We start from the raw sequence: 21,690 nt of genomic DNA, 5'->3' as shown, positions 1-21,690 counted from the left end.
GTGTTTTGAATCTGATGCGTGCAGCTACCAGAAGCCAGTGGAGGGATCGCAGCAGCGGGGTGGTATGTGAGGACTTTTGCAGGTTGAACACAAGCAGTTCAGCTGCACTTTGGATCATTTGCAGATGACGAATGGCGTTCATAGGTAGACCTGCCAGCAGTGTGTTGTAGTAATCAAGTCTTGAAATGACAAGAAGTACTAAGTACAAGAAGTACTTAGTACTGAACAAGTACTAAGAGTCCGTCAATAGAAAACATATTGAAGTCAGGTTTACATACTCGCTCTCTCTGGCCTTTGTTACACTGGTCACCCAGCATTTCAACAGTTTTTATTTTTGGGAAATTATTTTATATGACTAAGAGCTTCACATTTTATTATTTAATAAGAAAAAATTACAGAGGTCTGGATTATTACCTCATTACTACTAATGTGATCCCACCTACCGCCGTGCGCGCCATTCATATGAAAATTACCTGAGCGGGCTATGCAAATAAGATCAATGCCCCCAAACAATGCTATAAGAAGCACAAAGTTTTAACAGATTCATTCACTTATCGACGTGCTGGGAAGATGACACGCTTTACAGCTGAGGAAGCTCTACAGATGCTCCTGGACAGCGAGGAAGAGTTCACCGTTTCCTCAGATGGAGCACGACTCCGACGACGAGGTAAACTTTTATTTACATTAAAATGTTAGTTCTTATTAAGCTGTATGCTGATTAATGTAATGTGAATATACAATATGTTATATAGCAATATCACTATTTAGAATGTATTTTGACTAGTGTTTATGCCTCAACTAGTCTTGTTTACGTGACTATCTGTTCGGGTGTAAATGTATCGATGTGGTGTCGATGTAAATGTGCCCGGAGATATGTCATGTGTTAATGTGATATAAATATGTCCGGTAATGGCCCGTTAACAAACATATACAGCGCATCTCTGTACCCAATTATCTTATCTCAGCTATGCTTTACTGCCGTAGTTTGTTACTGTGGAGAAAACATTATATTAATTATTAAAAACTTTTGTAGGAATGTGGCTGCATCACTCTTGTCTTCACCTGCACCGGCTGCAACACTTTCACCTTCGTTTGATGCTCGCACGGGGGCACGCAGCAACGAGAACAATAAGGAGTACGTCCACATGTAACCATTTTTTTCTATTATGCGCGCAGAATATTTATATTACTGATGTGGAAAATACATTATATTAATTGTGTTGCTTTGTACTTTGAAAATACATGATACTAATTTGATATTTTTTTAGGAATGTGGCTGCAACACGTTCACCTTCGTCTGATACTCGCACGAGGGCACGCAGCATCGCGAGCGACATTCATCCAGTGTAAGCCACATTTACCCTTTTTTATGTTCTCAGTATTAGTAATACTTGTGTGTTGCTTTGTACTTTGAATATACATGATACTAATTATGATATTTTTTTAGGAATGTGGCTGCAACACGTTCACCTGCGTCTGATACGTGCACGAGGGCACGCAGCAACGCGATCGGGAACAAAAAAGAGTACGTCCACATGTACCCATTTTTCAGTTATATTTTATATTACTATATATTAGTTAATGGTGCTTGCAAAGCAACATTCTTACTATCCTGCATACTCTTCTGGACAAAACTTTGGCGCATAACTTGTCCCGCAGCTTTTGTCCTAGACCCATGAATGAGATGTCAAATTGGCCGGCTCACTGAGGAGAGGTGTGCTATGACTTTTATAAGCGATCCGAGTACCGGTACTTCTGGTACCGGGTCTCAAAGTGGCCTTTTTTCCCATGGACTACCATTATAAATTTGGAGGTTTATAACTCGGCAAGCTTTTGAACTATCTACACCAAACACGGCCAGCTCCTTTAGGGTGATACCCTTATCAAACTTTTAAATTGGTGTACCGACTGGCCTTCCGGTTGTGCCGCAGCCCCGCCCCCAAAATATGCAAAATCAAAAAACTTTTTACAACATGGACATGTGACATATCAAAACACTCAGAACAATGAGGGGAACTTGCCACGTGCAAGCACCATTCACATTTTCTTCAGGAAATGTACGTTCTAGTTATATATTATTATTACTAATGTGTTGCTTAGTACTTTGGGAAATACACAATGAGACTAATTATGTTTTTTTTTTTAGGAATGTGTCTGCATCACCTTTACCTTTACCATCACCTGCACATTTATAGCTGACATTTAGAATCATTCCATACAATAAAGCTTCTTGACTTGACTCTATTGTATTGTTCATGTTTTTTTTTAACATTGGTAAAATAAAAGGTGTGAATCATCAATATTCATGACCATTGACCCGCCCTTGCATATTGCCTTTACACAACAAAAACTGTCTTACAAAAGTTAAATCAATGTATTGTTTCATGTGAATGAGTGGGTAAAATGGTTTTTACATCTTTTTGTAGCAAATTCTCAACTCTACAAGAGTAGAGAACTTTATTGTTTGTGAACAAATTTTTAGTATGTGTTTCTTGGCCTTATTTCAGCAACTTTTCTTTTTCTTTTTTTTACTAATCACACATAAACATCATTTACTTAAAAATACAAACATGTACATAAATTTTACTTACATAATATTGTAGCCAAGTTTGTGCTGAATACAGTGTTATGTGATATTAGCCATTAATATGTTTTGAAGTAACTGAAAAAAGACCAAATGTAAGAGCATGTCAGAACCTCTGCCAGTGTCACAAAATGGTCAGGCCCCAGAGGGTTAAAGAAACCAAGCATATTACTGGCTTCAGTATACGTGACAGAGAATTACACACGACTGAACTCTATTGGTCATGTGTTTTCGGCGCTAGAGAATGTGATGTGGTGAGAAATCGCAGGAACGTTTTCTCCATGATGTGCATTCTTATTTGTCACATCTGTACACAGTTGTTCCTTTTATATTTTTATCCTGACATTAGAACCTTGTGTTCAGGTGGACACTTTATTTCTTACTGACGGATATCAGAGAAATAAATCAAACACTTCATCATTTCTCTTCCAGTCTGTGGGGGTGTGATCTGACAGAGGAAAGCTGTAGAGTTCTGTCCTCAGTTCTCAGCTCAAACTCCTCCAGTCTGAGAGAACTGAACCTGGGTGTCAATAAACTGCAGGATTCAGGAGTGAAGCTGCTCTCTGATGGACTGAAGAATCCACACTGCACACTGGAGATACTGAGGTACACACACACACACACACACACACACACACACACACACACACACACTATATTAGTGATTTTAGTATCTTTTTTTTCAACTTTAAGTTTCTGCTCCAAACACATTTTAGAGAAAAATGATGATAGAGTAAATAATCCACCTCTGTCACGTTCATTACACTTGTGACTGTGTCTGTAACACGACTGCTGATGATGTACACAGGACACATCACTGAAACTAGATAAAATATTATAGTCCTAATTAAGCTCTAATGTAGGGGGTGTGTCACTTTGTGTAATCACCTTGTATCACCTGAATCTACAGCACTGGACTCGTTACACTTCACCCTTCATACCATTCATGTGTTTCTTACCACCGCTGGTTGTGTTGTTGCACTCGGTTACAAAAGTGTCTAAAACAGGAGGAGTCACGTGACTGACTGAACATGATGGCTGCTTAGACCATTTGTATGTTAGACACATTAAAATCTCACTCTGATATTCAATGTTCTTCTTTATACAACCATCCAAGACATTCTTTATGCTGCTAAGAAAGAGCTCTTCATGACTGATGCTCAAAAATAAAGTCAAATAAATTATGGACAGTGGTTCCACACAACTTTATTAGTTTTAATTAACATTTAAGATTTATGTTTAATCTATGCCAGATTTTTGTGTTTTGACAACAAAACTGAATTATGAAACTAACGTGAATTATTAATGTCCAATCAAATAAGTATAATTACTTTCCTGTAACTTAAAATGGTTCAGTTGTCTGAACAAGTTTTTATCTTTTAAAAACTCGCCAAATATTTTTCACTAAACCAACATAAGATCATTTTATTCAAACACCTCATTTAGATTATTGACTGTGGTTCCATCCAATTAGTTCAAGTTACTTTAACACAAAGTTTTTTTATTTCACGTTCACACACAAATGCTTTGCTTTGAATAGTTACAATTAAACATTACTGTAAGATTACAACACTGTAAAGTTTACTGACAAATTAGATTAGACCAGCCCTTACTCTAACACATATGACAGCAGCTTTGTCTTCAGCATTTGTACTTTATTAGATTGTTTTTTGCCATCTAGCTCCAGAAATAACTTCTGCAGTGCTTCAAAAGTGTACCTTAGTTCTGTAGGGCAGCTCAAGTTCAGTGCATATATCAGCCCTATCAGCTTGGCTGTGACATACACTACATTGTTGAGATCTTCAAGAACTCTCACACCCTCCGATATCACTCCAACATCTACTGGGCAATCTTCAATGTTTGAACCTTTTATAAAATACAATCCCAACACAGTCTTCTGGATCGAGTCCTGAGTCCTGGGTGCATCTGTATCCTACAGAGGAGAATTACAATGATACAGTTATTCAAAATGCATGTGTGCTAAAGGAATATTTCACCCAAAAATAAAACTCATCATTTAGTCACCTTTGTGTCATTTAAAACCTATATATAACTCTTCTGTGGAACACAAAAATATTAAGGTATGTCTCAGTGGTTGTGTGCCCATACAGTACAATGGACACAAAAGCTGTGTATTGTCAGTGTTGTATGGTTCAAACATGTTCTTCCGGAGAAAGCTAATCAAACAGGTTTGGAATTACATGAGAGTGGGTAAAAGCTGAAATAATATTTATGGGGATACTTCACCCAAAAATGAAATTTCTTTCATTACCCTCATGTCATTTCAGCCACCCACTGACTTCCATTATATAGACACAAAACCATTGACACGTCTCAAAATATCTTTTGTGTTTCACAGGTGAGTCATATAGAGGTTTTGAATGACATAAAGGTGAATACATTTGAATGACAATTACCATATACTCCTTAATAAGACTGCAAGGGTCTTCATTAAACTCAGAGATTTGAGTATTCACTCTCACTTCACATCAGTGTTGTATGTATAAATATGTAAATATAAAATATTAATGAATTATAGCGGGTTCATGGGAGTTTGCCCAACCTGTCCACATGTGCTTTGTGGATCTGGAGAAGGCATTCAACTGTGTCCCTCGTGGTGACCTGTTGGGGGGTGCTCTGGGAATATGGGGTCCGGGGCCCTCTGCTAAGGGCTGTCCGATCCCAATATGACCGGAGCAGGAGTTTGGTTCATATAGCCGGCAGTAAGTCAGACTTGTTCCCGGTGCATGTTGGACTCCGGCAGAGCTGCCCTTTGTCACCGGTCCTGTTCATTATTTATATGGACAGGATTTCTAGGCGCAGTCGGAGGCCGGAGGGAGTCCGGTTTGGGGACCACAGGATTTCGTCTCTGCTTTTTGCAGATGATGTTGTCATGTTGGCTTCCTCAAATCAGGACTTTCAGTGTGCAGCGGGATGAGAATCAGCACCTCCAAGTCCGAGGCCATGGTTCTCAGCCGGAAAAGGGTGGCTTGCCCCCTTAAGGTTGGCGGAGAGATCCTGCCTCAAGTGGAGGAGTTTAAGTATCTTGGGGTCTTGTTCACGAGTGAGGGAAGGATGGAGCGGGAGATCGACAGGCGGATCAGTGTATCTTCTGCAGTGATGCGGTCGATATACCGGTTTGTTGTAGTGAAGAAAGAGCTGAGCCGCAAGGCGAAGCTCTCTATTTACCAGTCGATCTACAGGGAGTGCAGAATTATTAGGGAAGTTGTATTTTTGAGGATTAATTTTATTATTGAACAACAACCATGTTCTCAATGAACCCAAAAAACTCATTAATAGCAAAGCTGAATATTTTTGGAAGTAGTTTTTAGTTTGTTTGTAGTTTTAGCTATTTTAGGAGGATATCTGTGTGTGCAGGTGACTATTACTGTGCATAATTATTAGGCAACTTAACAAAAAACAAATATATACCCATTTCAATTATTTATTTTCACCAGTGAAACCAATATTACATCTCAACATTCACTAATATACATTTCTGACATTCAAAAACAAAACAAAAACAAATCAGTGACCAATATAGCCACCTTTCTTTGCAAGGACACTCAAAAGCCTGCCATCCATGGATTCTGTCAGTGTTTTGATCTGTTCACCGTCAACATTGCGTGCAGCAGCAACCACAGCCTCCCAGACACTCTTCAGAGAGGTGTACTGTTTTCCCTCCTTGTAAATCTCACATTTGATGATGGACCACAGGTTCTCTATGGGGTTCAGATCAGGTGAACAAGGAGGCCATGTCATTAGTTTTTCTTCTTTTAGACCCTTTCTTGCCAGCCACGCTGTGGAGTACTTGGACGCGTGTGATGGAGCATTGTCCTGCATGAAAATCATGTTTTTCTTGAAGGATGCAGACTTCTTCCTGTACCACTGCTTGAAGAAGGTGTCTTCCAGAAACTGGCAGTAGGACTGGGAGTTGAGCTTGACCCCATCCTCAACCCGAAAAGGCCCCACAAGCTCATCTTTGATGATACCAGCCCAAACCAGTACTCCACCTCCACCTTGCTGGCGTCTCAGTCGGACTGGAGCTCTCTGCCCTTTACCGATCCAGCCACGAGCCCATCCATCTGGCCCATCAAGACTCACTCTCATTTCATCAGTCCATAAAACCTTAGAAAAATCAGTCTTCAGATATTTCTTGGCCCAGTCTTGACGTTTCAGCTTGTGTGTCTTGTTCAGTGGTGGTCGTTTTTCAGCCTTTCTTACCTTGGCCATGTCTCTGAGTATTGCACACCTTGTGCTTTTGGGCACTCCAGTGATGTTGCAGCTCTGAAATATGGCAAAACTGGTGGCAAGTGGCATCTTGGCAGCTGCACGCTTGACTTTTCTCAGTTCATGGGCAGTTATTTTGCGCCTTGGTTTTTCCACACGCTTCTTGCGACCCTGTTGACTATTTTGAATGAAACGCTTGATTGTTCGATGATCACGCTTCAGAAGCTTGGCAATTTTAAGAGTGCTGCATCCCTCTGCAAGATATCTCACTATTTTTGACTTTTCGGAGCCTGTCAAGTCCTTCTTTTGACCCATTTTGCCAAAGGAAAGGAAGTTGCCTAATAATTATGCACACCTGATATAGGGTGTAGATGTCATTAGACCACACCCCTTCTCATTACAGAGATGCACATCACCTAATATGCTTAATTGGTTGTAGGCTTTCGAGCCTATACAGCTTGGAGTAAGACAACATGCATAAAGAGGATGATGTGGTCAAAATACTCATTTGCCTAATAATTCTGCACTCCCTGTATGTTCCTACCCTCACCTATGGTCATGAGCTTTGGGTGGATTTGGGTGGAAAAAGATCCCGGATACAGGCGGCCGAAATGATTTTCCTCCGTAGGGTGGCTGGGCGCTCCCTTAGAGATAGGGTGAGGAGCTCGATCACTCGGGAGGAGATCAGAGTAGAGCCGCTGCTCCTCCACATCGAGAGGAGTCAGCTGAGGTGGCTCGGGCATCTGTTCTGGATGCCTCCTGGACGCCTCCCTGGGAGGTGTTCCGGGCATGTCCAACCGGGAGGAGTCCCCGGGGAAGACCTAGGACACGCTGGAGGGACTATGTCTCTTGGCTGGGCTGGGAACGCCTCGGTATTCCCCCGGAAGAGCTGGAGGAAGTGTCTTGGGGAGACGGAAGTCTGGGCGTCCCTGCTTAGTCTGCTGCCCCCGCGACCCGGCCCCGGATAAGCGGTAGAAGATGGATGGATGGATGGATGAATTATAGCCTTTACATTTTTTTCCAAATCACTGACACACATTTACTTAATTTTTTTAATACAACAGTATTTTTATTTAAAAATCAGAAAATTAAGAGCAAAGACACCTCACAACTTTTCTAACTCAAAGATGTGCCACTTTTGCAGAAATTCAGCTTTAACACAAGGTTTTGATGAGTGTTGTTGTTCTACCTGTGTCGTGGGAACCATTAGGGTTTTATTTTTTTGTACAAGGACATGTGCTGTGCAAACATCTTCATACATTTTGAAGAGTATCCATCCATATTGGCAAAGAAAGTAGACACCACTTGGACTGTTGTGATTCACTCAAATTCTGCATAAATCTATAATAGACAAAGAATAACTGTTACCATGAAACCCATTAAGTTAAAAAAAAATTATTCACTTAAAAATGTTCACCTACCTCTTCTTTTCTGAAAAGAGCAGGACATCTTGTTTTGAAATCTGCTAAAAGAGGTGATTCCTTGCCTCCAAATTAAAAAAAGTCTTGGTCATGAGCATTCTTAAATTTATTCTTATTGATCTTTTTTATTTCAGGCAAAAGTATTTCTCTGATCGCTTCAAGAGTTTCGGGTGTTTCTCCTTGTGTGTAGGACGGGCAGTAGTTCACCTCAGCTTTGTGTGTTTTTTTACATGGTATGCAGGACAGGAAATTCCATCTGTGCTTGAGGGAGTTTACTGTAACTTCTGTATAGCCAATGTTTCTTAGTTTTGTTCTATAGTTGCCAAGTTTATACTTCAAACTGGCTTTCCCATCCACTGAATTCATCCAAAGAAGCTCTCTCTTTTAAACAATGGTGCTTTATTATAAGTGCTTGAGCCACATGGCTGTATTCTGTATCTGAATGTTTCTTTATTGTCAAATTCAGGATCCATGAATTGCAATCTGAAATCTCCTTGTAGGTTACACTGTTTTTCAATTTCCTTTGAGAGATCACTAACAGAAGTTTTCATGCCATTCTGGAGGATCACCTTCTGTGAGTTGTGCTCCCCAATAATAAATCTTAGCCAGATTGGGGAATTCATTGCGGTAAAACTTTGGAAAAAAGCACAAATACAATTAGTTTTTGAAAATATGAAAATATGGTAATAATAAGTAAAAAAAAATGCAATACTTTAAAAATAAACAGTAAATTGTGAAGTTCTTTTTATACTTTATGCATGTACTTGTCTTTTCAAAGTCATCCAACACAAAGGACCAACTGTAAATCATTATGTTCTACAAAGAACATCTCTCTTGTTGGTGATGCAGTAAGCTCAAATGCCCTAAAGTGTTCCCTATACCATCCACAATGTCTTTTAACTATACAAATCTGGACAATTTTTCCAAAGGAAGCGAGGCCATTTGTTGTTTCATGTCCCAGGATTATACTATTTCTGTATTTTAAACCCTGGCAAAAGACACTCTTAGCAATAGGGACTTCCAGCATACTGTAGCTGGGTACTTACTGTATTTTTGATCACCTGGGCTACCTCTGTTTGCAAAACATCAAGAGGAACTATAGAGGCATCTGAAACAGACATTTCAGGGTATTGCTCCATAAAATGGTGCTTCTGAAGAAGCTTAACATGCGGAAAGATCTGCCTGTGTTCAGTGTTCTGTGTTCTGCCTTTTTTGCCTTGAAAATGTACAAGGAATTGCATGTGCCTTGTTCTTTCAGTCTTCCCACTTGTAAGGGAATTGGCTAACAGATTTATTGGGGCTTTCCAATGTGAAGTATTTATTTGTTATAAGTAAAGTCAAGCACTGCACAAGTTCAACAGGCACTACACACTCAAAAACATCTTTCAGCACATCAGGGGGTATTCCAGAAAGCAGGTTATGTGACATACCTGGGTATGTTTAAGGGTAAGTTTGTGGATAACCTCAACTTTCGGTTCCAAAAACGGAGGTAACTTTCTGGGTATGTATGTAACCATAGCAACTGACTCTCTGAAGATAACCTGCTCGAGAGCAGGTTATGTTTCAGTGTAACTTCGGTTCAGAAGGTTGGTGAGCATGGCGTACCCTTTTGATGAGGATCCTGTGGACGTAGAAGCACAAATTATACGAGGTTTTTTTCGTCGGGAGAGGGTTATAAGACCGGTATTGATGTGTTTGCATACCCTAATGAATATTTGAAAGAGCGTTATCGTTTTTCAAAAGATTCGTTAGTTTATTTAACACGTCTTTTAAAACCGCATATCGCAAATGTGACAAACCGCGGTTCTGCGCTTAGCACAGAAAACATTCTGTGCATAGCACTTAGGTTTTTTGCGTCTGGCCATTTTTTGTACAGTGTGGGCGATTCAGAGCATGTGGGAAAGGCAACTGTGTGTAGAGCCGTTCGTACAGTATGTCTGGCGCTTAAACAGTTCTTACCCACGTTTGTGCCACTTGCACTGGCCATAAACCTCTGCTTGTTATTAAAGACGAATTCCACAGAGTGGCAGGTTTGTCCTTTGTAGTAAAATCTATGACGCATATTTAATATTTAGTCATATTATTTATATCTATACATGTATTCATTATGCGCACACACTTCATACTTCCATAACTTTCTGTTTCAGGGTTTCCAAATGTAATTGGGTGCATTGATGGCACTCACATTCCTATTAAAGCTCCACCAATAAATGAGGGAGATTATGTTAATAGGAAATCTATTCATAGTATCTGTAATGAGTCTGTCTGTGTTTCTGTCCTGTTTCTGTCTGCTGTCTTTTCCTGTGGTTAATTGTTTGCTCCGCCCACTCTTTGGTTTCCATGGACATTAATTGTACTCCTTCTCTCCTTCAGGTGTCTTGTCTTTGTCTCTAATTGGTTCTGCTCTGTGATTGGTTCTTGTCTGTTATTTATACTCTGTGTGTTCACTTCCCTTTTGTTGGTCGTTATTGCATTGTGCTTGTATGTATGTTGTGGATGTTCCGGTCTCCTGTCTGCTCTGTATTCTGCTCTGTTTTGCCTGCCTGTTTGTTTGCTTGTTTGTATTACCTGTTTCTTGTTTTGGTTTAAGTAAAATCTAAAACTGCATTTGGATCCTCACTCGCCTTTGTCCAACCTCGTGTCAGAACGACCAACCACATGGATCCAGCAGAGATTTTGTTCCGTTTATGTCAGGGGGATTCCCCACTGGAGGAATATGTAGAGGTGTTCTTGGACTTGTCCAATCAGGTGGATTTTGGGGAGAGGGCCCTCAAGGACCTGTTCCGGCATGGTTTGAAGGACGGGCTGCGCTACCTAGTGCCATTGGGCCGAGAGTTGGGGCCTTTCACGGACCTGGCCAACGTAGCGTTGCTCCTGGGCAGGTCCTCCCTAACCGTGCACAGGACAGAGTCGGACACCGGCCCTAAATATTTTTTGGGGAGGGGCAGTAGGCATCGGGGTCCCCTGGCTGCGGAGCCAGACCAGCCACGGACGCCCGAGGCCCCTACGGTACCTCGGCCCGACCCAGGCCTGTGTATGCCGGTGACTGAACCCGTCCACATGGGTGCCAGACCGGAAAGCTCGGGCGAGGTCCGGGGGAACCGGCTGATCGCCAAGCTGGCGGACACCCCGATGGTGCCGGCCGGCATCCCTACGGCACTGGCTGGAGCACCGAAGGCACCTGAAGCATCCGGACCTGCTGAAGCACATGAACCTGCTGAAGCGCCCGAACCTGCTGAAGCGCCCGAACCTGCTGAAGCGCCCGAACCTGCTGAAGCACATGAACCTGCTGAAGAACATGAACCTGTTGAGGCGCCCGAGCCTGCCAAAACGCCTGAGCCTGCCGAAGCGCCCGAACCTGTTGAGACACCGGATCCAGCCGGACCGACCGGGTCGACAGAACCAGCCGGACCGACCGAGTCGACAGAACCAGCCGGACCGACCGGGTCGACAGAACCAGCCGGACCGACCGGGTCGACAGAACCAGCCGGACCGACCGGGTCGACAGAACCAGCCGGACCGACCGGGTCGACAGAACCAGCCGGACCGACCGGGTCGACAGAACCAGCCGGACCGACCGGGTCGACAGAACCAGCGATCCCCAGCTTTGTCTCCCTGTCTCTGTCTGTCTCTCCCTCTCCTGTCCATCTTGATAGGTTCAAAGCGCCTCCTGCACCACCCTGGTCTCCAGTCCTGCTCTGGTCCCTGGCTCTGCCTGCGGCGCCACCCTGGTCTCCAGTCCTGCTCTGGTCACTGGCTCTGCCTCCGGCACCACCCTGGCCTCCAGTCCTGCTCTGGTCGCTGGCTCTGCCTGCGGCACCACCCTGGTCTCCAGTCCCGCTCTGGTCGCTGGCTCTGCCGGCTCCGCCCTGGCCCCCTGCTCTGCCTGCTCCGCCCTGGCCCCCTGCTCTGCCGGCTCCGCCCTGGCCCCCTGCTCTGCCGGCTCCGCCCTGGCCTCCAGCTTCGCCGGCTCTGCCCTGCCCTCTGCCGCCCCATGGACCTGGCCCGCCTTCCCGCCCCCTGTTCCGCCTCCGCTCCACCGCCCTCCGGTTCTGCGTTGGAGTGTCTGGAATCCACTCCTGGGGGGGGCTCTGTAATGAGTCTGTCTGTGTTTCTGTCCTGTTTCTGTCTGCTGTCTTTTCCTGTGGTTAATTGTTTGCTCCGCCCACTCTTTGGTTTCCATGGACATTAATTGTACTCCTTCTCTCCTTCAGGTGTCTTGTCTTTGTCTCTAATTGGTTCTGCTCTGTGATTGGTTCTTGTCTGTTATTTATACTCTGTGTGTTCACTTCCCTTTTGTTGGTCGTTATTGCATTGTGCTTGTATGTATGTTGTGGATGTTCCGGTCTCCTGTCTGCTCTGTATTCTGCTCTGTTATGCCTGCCTGTTTGTTTGCTTGTTTATATTACCTGTTTCTTGTTTTGGTTTAAGTAAAATCTAAAACTGCATTTGGATCCTCACTCGCCTTTGTCCAACCTCGTGTCAGTATCAATGTGCAGGTAATTTTTTAAACTTAATTTTTTCCCTTCTTAAAATCATTAAAGTCATTACTTTTTCCACTAACTAGGTAATATGTGAGGCAACCCAAATCATTACCAATGTCGAGGCAAAATGGCCAGGATCTGTGCATGATGCCAGAATTTTCCGCGAGTCATCATTATGCCAGACATTTCAGCAGGGTATGTTTTGCTTTATACAATTGTTTTTGTTTTTTTTCCCTTTTTACTATATTTGTGTTGTACACTTCAATCATTACAGGACAGTACAATGGTTACTTGCTGGGGGACAGTGGATACCCTTGTCTGCCCTATTTAATGACACCCTATCCTGAACCTGAGCCTGGACCACAGACACGGTTTAACATGGCTCACAGCCGAACACGGGCCAAGGTGGAGATGACTATAGGGATCCTCAAATCTCGGTTTCAGTGTCTGCGTGGGCTCCGGGTTAGTCCAGAGATGGCATGCGACATTATAGTGGCTTGTGTTGTGCTTCACAATATTGCCACTATAAGAGGAGAGAGCCACCCTCCTTGTATTGAGGAAGATGGCCCAGAGGAACACCTACAGATTTTAGAGGCCAACAGAGATGGAGGACTTTTGAGAGACAGGATCTGTCAAAATTACTTTTATTAACTTTTTTGCACTGGTCTGCCAGGCAGTTTATTCCTTTATTTCCACACACACACACACACACACACAACACTTTTAACATGCAACAGATTAATATTCAGACAAGTTCTCACCTTAAGGCGATGCTCCAGTAATTCAATTTCAAGTGCTGCTTTTTTAATGAAGAGCCTTTTCTCTTCCATTTGAAGCTGTATAAGGTCCATCTCCATGTCACTTTTTCTTATTTGTTTTTGAAGATGGACCTTATACAGCTCCTTTGCTGGCAACTAGGAAGGTGGAAAAAATGTGATGAATGAGATTGTTTGGTCAGACAATAAAATTCAAATATGGACACCTGGACACAAACTCTTACCCTGCTTAGATTGTGTGCTGAGGTTGAAGGACCCTCATCTGTGGGTAAATCCCTAGGTTGTGTACTGTGAAAGGACAATGACAGTTTGTTACTCTAATGTAAAAAGGGGCCATACATTATAATGGTATGCATCATACCTCAGTGGATCTACCAGCATTGTCCACTTCTGTCACAGCAGATGTGGTCTCTTCATCATCACCTTCATCATCTTCATCCTACAGGAGAAATATTCAAGTATACATTATCTGGCAAAAAAAAATACCTAAAAGCAACTAAAGGTACCTGACAACAAAACACTTATAACTGTGACAGACTGTGTTCTTTCTGGAGGGTCCTATAATACAATCCGTCCATCAGTATCTATAAGAACACACAACCCATTAAATTCTCAATATTATCAAAGAAAATAATACATGAAAAGATTAACATGTCAGACTAAGATCACAGTAGCCTATACATCATATGCAGTTAAATAAAATAAGCCTACATAAAAATTTATCTTGTTCAAAAAGCCTTTAAGTGACAGAGATAGTAATTTATTAGGACAAAAAATGAAAACAAATCATAGAGGTAAACTTACATTTCACCATCATTTGTGGTGCATGGTGTGTGCGATGAACTGCCCCCTGGAATGCCAGCAACCACTGGTCGCCCTTTATTAAGGGACAGAGCCAGCTCCTCAGACGGGGTGAGGGGAGGTGGTGGTGGGCCCCCGCCAGTTAGACGGGCTTCAGTCTTCTTTCTATTAGCTACATGACAGAATGAATATACTAAATCCTGTTATAATAATAGTTCAGTAATTGTGTAATCAAATATTAATTTTTGCAGAATGTTTTTGTGTTTCATTTTGACTTGGCTTAAAGTTATTGTGGCTCCAGAAGGATTACACCTTATTAAATAAGAAATATACATTATTATTTTAAACTAAAGAAATAAATGGCAAGAATAGTAAATGCTTTCATAGTGATATAACATATTCAAAAGGATGTATAAGTCATTTATTTTGCATAATAATAAAACGGGAGCCAATACCAAATTTGTAATTTAATACACTCACGCATTTACTCTGTCCGTTATTTTTTGCCAAGCCAACTCTCTTGCTTTAGCCGATGCAGCTGTATTGCTTCTTTTTAACATTATTGGCTTAAACTCCTCATAAGCGTGCATTAAAACCTCCAACTCCGCCTCTGTGAAATACGCCGCTCTCTTTTTTCGCTTTGAGTTTCCATGGTGACTCGTGAAATCGGCGATCCATTGAAAATGTCTTTATATATGCACCGTGCACGCGCATAAACTCTGGGTAACCAGTTGGAGGTTGATTAACTAACTCTTCTCAGGTGTTTTGGAACCGACATACTCATGGTATGCCTGTGTGGGGTAAATCAACCCAGAGGTTATGATTTATCAAATGGTAAGTTAACCAAGCTTTCTGGAATACCCCCCTGGAGGATAAGATAGAAATGAGAAAGAAGCTTAGTAAAAACACATTCACATTCACATAACAGCTTGTGCCACTTTTTGGTTGACATCTTTTGACTAGACATCCAAACTCTTCCCCAAAAAAAATCCACAAAATTACTCTCCTGAAAAGCTTTTGACAAAACCATCCATGCCTTGAGCTGTTGTCTCATCTTGCTCATCTTGCTTTAATGTTGAGAGGTCACATAAAAGAGGCTCAAAGTCTTTCTCATGCTCATTTGTGGGAACCAGGGAGCAAATTGCTCAAAATCCAGTAAACTGCAAAAAGCTTGTGCTTTTTTCGGGATTTTCCCAATGGGTTACACACCTCAATATCATCTGCATATACAGTAGTGTCAATGAACTTGTTGTCTTTTCAGCAAATTGATTTCTTTAAAGTAGGTACCATACTGAAATGACCTACTGTATAATAATGCTTCTCACGACTCACTGGACTAGTACTTGTTTTTGTGATTATCAACAACTTTCTTAGCAAAGACCTGCTGCAGAGATTTGATTTTAATATTGGAGCATATATTAATACCAGCCAGATTTATTGTTGTTAATGATGTTCACTTTAAAACATGTAACTGATTAACACTTATAAACATCGTTTTTTCTGTGTTTTTGCCACTGTAATGCAGACAAGAGAACATCTGTAAACATTTTTTACAAGTGAAACTCTGTCACAACATGATGTCCAGTGTAACAACCTTGTTGTTGTTGATTATAATGAGAATTATTCCAATAACATTTATGGAACATAACACATAACAAGGCTGTTTTATATGTGATATCTGATTTATTATGACAAAATCCCAATGGATTCAGATCATCAGTAATGTTACAAAAACGTCTACAAATGATTCAGTTGATGATGGTGTCAGTATTGATGGGTTGTAATAGCTAGTTCTGTGGTGTCCCTGTCCTCTGATTTGTGTGTATGACATAAACACACTGACATTTCTGTTACATCTTCAACTTTAGCTGGATTATGACTGTGTTTGTGTGTTTGAGAAACACTTCATCATTTCTCTTCCAGGCTGTTTCAGTGTAATCTGACAGAGGAAAGCTGTAGAGTTCTATCCTCAGTTCTCAGCTCAAACTCCTCCAGTCTGAGAAAACTGAACCTGAGTTACAATAAACTGCAGGATTCAGGAGTGAAGCTGCTGTCTGATGGACTGAAGAATCCACACTGTACACTGGAGATACTGAGGTACACACACACACACACACACACAGAGCTTTAATAAACACTACAACATCCAGTTCTCATCTGTGGTAACTGTATTTGTAGTGATCGGATATATTGTCATTGTTGTGTGTGTGAGATGGAGAGTAAATGTACTGTATATAAAGATTTTGTGTAGTTTATGTTATAGATATAATATAGTTTATGTAAAACTGAGTGTGTTAAGTGTGAGAAGGTTTTCTTTCTTGCAGGATGTGTGACTGCAGTATTACAGATGAAGGTTGTGCTGCTCTGGCTTCAGCTCTGAGGTCAAACTCCTCATCACACCTGAGAGAACTGAATCTGAACGGTAATAATCCAGGAGAATCAGGAGTGAAGCTGCTCTCTGATCTACTGAAGGATCCACACTGTAAACTGGAGACACTACAGTGAGTTACTGACTTACTGTCTCTTTACTGTATGATATTGTGTAATATTCACTGTGTGCTGTAAAATGTCACATCTAATGTGTGTATTTATGCTTCTGTTGTTCATAACCAATGTGTTTAAATGTGTCTGTAATTCTGTCCTGTTGTGTTTTTCAGCATTAATGATAATATACTCACCAGGTCTGGTGTATGACAGGAGTCTCTCCTCAGACCTTTTTTCCAGGATAAAGCAGTTATGGTGGTGAAGCGTTAGAACACGTCCCACATTTCCAGGAGTTTGGGAGCCGAATCATTCATATTCAGATGTAGAAGATCCATAACAATAACTGTGACTGATCACATCCTTTTATCCTCTCAGCTACAACTTCACACTTTAACATATTTTACAATCCAGAGTAAAAAATAAGAACTTATGATACTCAAAATTGTTTCTTCATATCTGATTTTGTCTATAAAGTCTTCTACATTTCTTGTACATACCATAAAGTCAATCCTTGTCCTGCAAGTTTTTCACTATATCTCTTCTTTTCTTTATCAGTTTCTCTTTCTCCACACGTCTATCACATTGTTTTCACTCATTAGATCCTTTAGTTCTTTACTCCGTATACGATTTAAAAACCATCCCATCTTCCGATTTCGTTCCTTCCTCTACTTTTTCTTATGGTTGCAAAGGGGTGGTAAATTTCCGGTAAATTTATGGAAACCTTTTAAAGAAAACTTCATCTGGGGAATTTTGGAAATCTAATACAGATTTAAAAATAAGTGGTGAAATTTATCCACACATGAGATGGTGTGTGTGTGTGTGTGTGTGTGTGTGTGTGTGTGTGTGTGATGGTTCTATAGAATAAGATTGAAAAAAGCTTGTAAAAGATTTATACAATTCAATGCACAGATATAGAAATAATTAGTTAAACAATTGGAATATTTTGGAATAAAAACATTTTACAATTGATGCAATTAAAGATTAAAGTTATTAGGGACAAATTATAATTCTTTATGCTTTTGAAAGAAGTATCTTATGCTCATTTAAGCCTGATTTATTTGATCACGATAAAGAAAAAAACAGTAATATTGTGAAATATTACAATTTAAAATATATCTTTTATTAAGCAAAGTATCCTAAATAAATATAACAGGTTAAAAAAATATGAGGAGCTCATACTGAAGACTGTAGCCTAGTGGTTAAGGTTTTGGATTACCAATCGCAAGGTTGTGAGTTTGAATCCCATGTCCACCAGGCTGCCACAGCTGGGCTCTTGAGCAAGATCCTTAATGCTCAGTTGTAAAACAAATGACATAAAAATCTAAGTCGCTCTGGTTAAGGTCTTCTGCAAAATGTATGCAGATCTGATTTTCTAGCTACTGTATAAACACATTTTGGTATTTGCTAAATAAACCTTAATAAACCTTGCATGTTTGCAGCCCCATCTGTTGCCAATGTATTTCTTAATGTCAATCTTGTATATCAATGACATCTTTTTGGAAAATCTTCTTCAGCAAAACAAGATGTTCTACAGAAGACGACTCACAGTCAATGAGTGCAATCTCATTGATGACATGGGTCACATATCTTAGTATAACGGCACATTGATTCTTAGCAGTCAAATCTTGTGTTGTATTCATTTGTACTGAATACATTCCATCTTGCCCCTTCCTGTTAAAGAGGAAACCTCTATGTTTCCACAATGTACCAAAATCATGTACTACCCTGAAAGCATATCTGCTATCAGTATATGGTGACATGTAGGCCTTGTGCTAATTTACATGTTTCTGTTAGAGCAATTAACTTTACCAGGACACCTCTCTGCACAAGCAGCAATGATTCAGTTTCACTATTTCATGTTGTGTGACTATATCTTACGTAGATACGGCCTGTTTTCTGCTTTCTAAAGACTTATGCATCTACAAACAGCTCAAGGTCTGGATACTGCGATGACATCTCCTGCAAATCGGACCTGTAAATTTAATTTACAACTGTTACACCATTGTGCTGTTTTTCATCAACTTATGTGTAAGAGGCGTTGCAAGGTTTAGTACATTACAGCGTTTCCATTTGACATTTCAAGTAAGAACATTTCAAAATTGTTTCAAAAAACAATTGTGCTGGTTGCTGACGTGCTGTTTTCTGTTAAAGGATTAGATCTATAGAACTATAGGTTATTTTCACTGAATTCTACAATGTCACTAGAAGCATTGACTGCATTTTTTTTGCTGCTGCTACAGCTTTTGAATTCATAGGCATTTTTTAATCTACTATCTGTGTGAATGATTTGTTCGGATCTGGTTCATGTAATCTGGGTGTGGATTGTAAGGCTAGCTTCAACTCTTGAAAAAGCTTTTTCTGCTTCAGATGTCCTACTACTGTAAGTGCATTGTGGGCCTGTAGACCCTTCCCATGAGCCATGGCACACAAGGGAGCCTCAAGGATTGCATAATTAAGTATAAAGGTTCTGTAATAAAAACACATGCCTAAAAATTACATTAGTTGTTTCTTTGTTTTAGGCTTTGGAATGTTCTGTATGGCAATATATCTGGTTTTATACAGTACTGTATATGCTTTTACCTTGTTCTAATATTTTAAAGGAATTTTACCAGTTAATTTACAATTTGCAATTTCCAAGCTTCATTATAAATGGTTGGAAATTCACATTTAAAAATACCGCAATTTACAAGGCCTACACGTTCAAACTTGGGGGTTATTTGCACAGGTGCACAATTAATAAGACCCACATCATGTTTTTTCAGAGTTCCATAAGAACTGCATTTAAACGGGGTTTCATCTACAGAAATATGTGGTACCTGCCAAACTGCTTTCAGCACATCTGTGTTTGCTTGTGGTGTTATCTCAAATGTTATCTTCTGTCAGTCAAATCCATCCAGCTCAAAGACATTACAATAGGCTTTTATTTTCTTACTGTAAAACACAGTGGGATCTGAACTGGGTTTCCAATCACCAGATTTCACACATTTCAATGTCCACCCTCAAGTCTTCCCACTTCTCTTTTTCATCTTTTGACAGAGACACATGTGGATATGAATTCTCCATAATGAATGAGTATGTCTTCCCTGGCCTTACATGTATTCTAGAGCGACTCACTTCTACAGTACATCTGTAATTATCCCAATACTAATTCTTCAACAATAACACATCTGCTTTGTTTGTGTTTCTCAAACCCTCTTGTTCATAATGTGCATCTGGTTCCTTATATGTGTGTGTGAGCTGTGCTGTGCAGGTCATGTGTGCATTGTGTGTGTGCAGTGTTAATAACAGTGCTGGCCTTATCTATGAGACCTTGATTTACTGAATTCACAGCAGAGGTTCTGAGTTTCCACTCACACACATACAGATGAGGTCTGGGGTCCCACTTAACACACTGAAATATTGACTAACTGATTTTACACACTTTCAATCCATTTAGAGTGCTAATTAGGATTATTCCAAATTCACAAATTAAATCTCTGTACATCAGATTAATCAGTCAAGATTTAGACAACAGAAAGGAAAATTTAAATGATTGTTGATCATTTTAAACCGACCTTAATGTTGCTGTAAGAGCCATTTGTTTTTGTAAAGGTGTCCACTAGGGGTCACTGTTCTATAATGAGTGAATATAGGTAGGAACCTTTCTTCAGGTGACAGGTGTTGCTGGAGGAAGGTGTGCGCACAGTTTTTGACCGTATCACGAGGCAATGCTGTTACCAACAATGCAAACCAACACATTAAATAAAATGAATTAGTGATGGTGAAGTGAAGCTTTCTTGAAGCAGTGAAGCTTTCAACCTAATTGTATCGGAAAAAGGTTCATTACTCGAAGCTTTTCAAATCAGAGCTCGATGAGGACCTCTGCTGGTGAAAGCGCTATCACAGAATGTTCCACAACCAAACAACGTATTAATTTTAGAAGCAAAAATTAATGGGTTGTCAAATTAAGGATAGATTAATAAATAAATGAATCAATATTAAATACAATAATGTACGTTCTTATTGTATTTCTATAATTTACTATTTTAAATATGCACAATGTGTTTAAATTTAACTTTTTGTACTATTTGTATACATCACAGCTGCAAATGCTTTGGTAATACAAATGTACAGTTTTTGTCATACCAATAAAGCACACTTAAACTGAAATTGAGAGAGAGAGAGAGAGAGAGAGAGAGAGAGAGAGAGACTGTTCCTATTTTGACAATAATAAAATTACAGCAGCACTTTTAAACCACTTAATTATTCTAATAATTAAAACTGAAACAATTGAATAAAATTAAAAGTAACCTTGGCTGTTGGCTACATCTTGGACAGAGGAACTGGCACTGTCATGCTTTGCACGAAAATGCCTCAACATGGATGATGTATTATTATTATGGACTCTTTTCTTTGTTGCGTTCAGGGAAACGCTTCCGCTCCTTGAAAACAAACACAGAGAGAATGAGGAGAAGCTTCTTACCGCAGGCCAATTTGGAGCCTAAACCAGGAAACACCCAGGATCTAGTACTGGACCTCTCTCTCCATCTTCACTGTTTTTATGCGCACTTTTTTGCACTGACACTTTAACTCTGGACTTGCACAGCACAATGCCACTTTATACACAATCTATACACACCATACTGCACAGGGACACTTTAAGGACAATCATTAAAAACCATACACATTTATGTATATGTATATTTATGTACATGTATATACAATATTTTTCCACATATATTTTCATATTTTATATAGTTTTTATATAGTTCATACTTTTTTATTTATTAATTTTATGCATTCCTTTTTATGCTTATATACCGGACAGATGCAAAAAGCATTTCACTGCATGTCGTACCCTGTATGTATGTGTATGTGACAAATAAAATTTGATTTGATTTGATTTGATTATAGGCCAGCTGCTCGGAGCA

General features: G+C 40.3%; 2 protein-coding genes across 2 annotated transcripts in view; both read left to right on the top strand.

Moving 5' to 3' along the window:
- LOC132846407 (NACHT, LRR and PYD domains-containing protein 12-like) overlaps nucleotides 1–21,690 on the top strand; it is a 130,869-nt gene that overhangs the window by 17,180 nt on the left and 91,999 nt on the right. The gene's annotated exons all lie outside the window — the stretch shown is intronic.
- On the top strand, nucleotides 571–16,959 carry LOC132846074 (NACHT, LRR and PYD domains-containing protein 12-like). Its single transcript, XM_060870586.1, has 7 exons — nucleotides 571–667; nucleotides 985–1,135; nucleotides 1,269–1,346; nucleotides 1,448–1,525; nucleotides 3,017–3,190; nucleotides 16,220–16,412; nucleotides 16,954–16,959. Exons 1-7 carry the CDS (start codon nucleotides 571–573, stop codon nucleotides 16,957–16,959), a joined length of 777 nt encoding a protein of 258 aa, XP_060726569.1.

This window comes from Tachysurus vachellii, chromosome 5, assembly GCF_030014155.1.
Source record: "Tachysurus vachellii isolate PV-2020 chromosome 5, HZAU_Pvac_v1, whole genome shotgun sequence".
In the NCBI taxonomy this organism is placed as follows: domain Eukaryota; kingdom Metazoa; phylum Chordata; class Actinopteri; order Siluriformes; family Bagridae; genus Tachysurus; species Tachysurus vachellii.
Note: the sequence above shows the minus strand (reverse complement) of the source record. Positions and strands in the feature narration are given on the sequence as shown.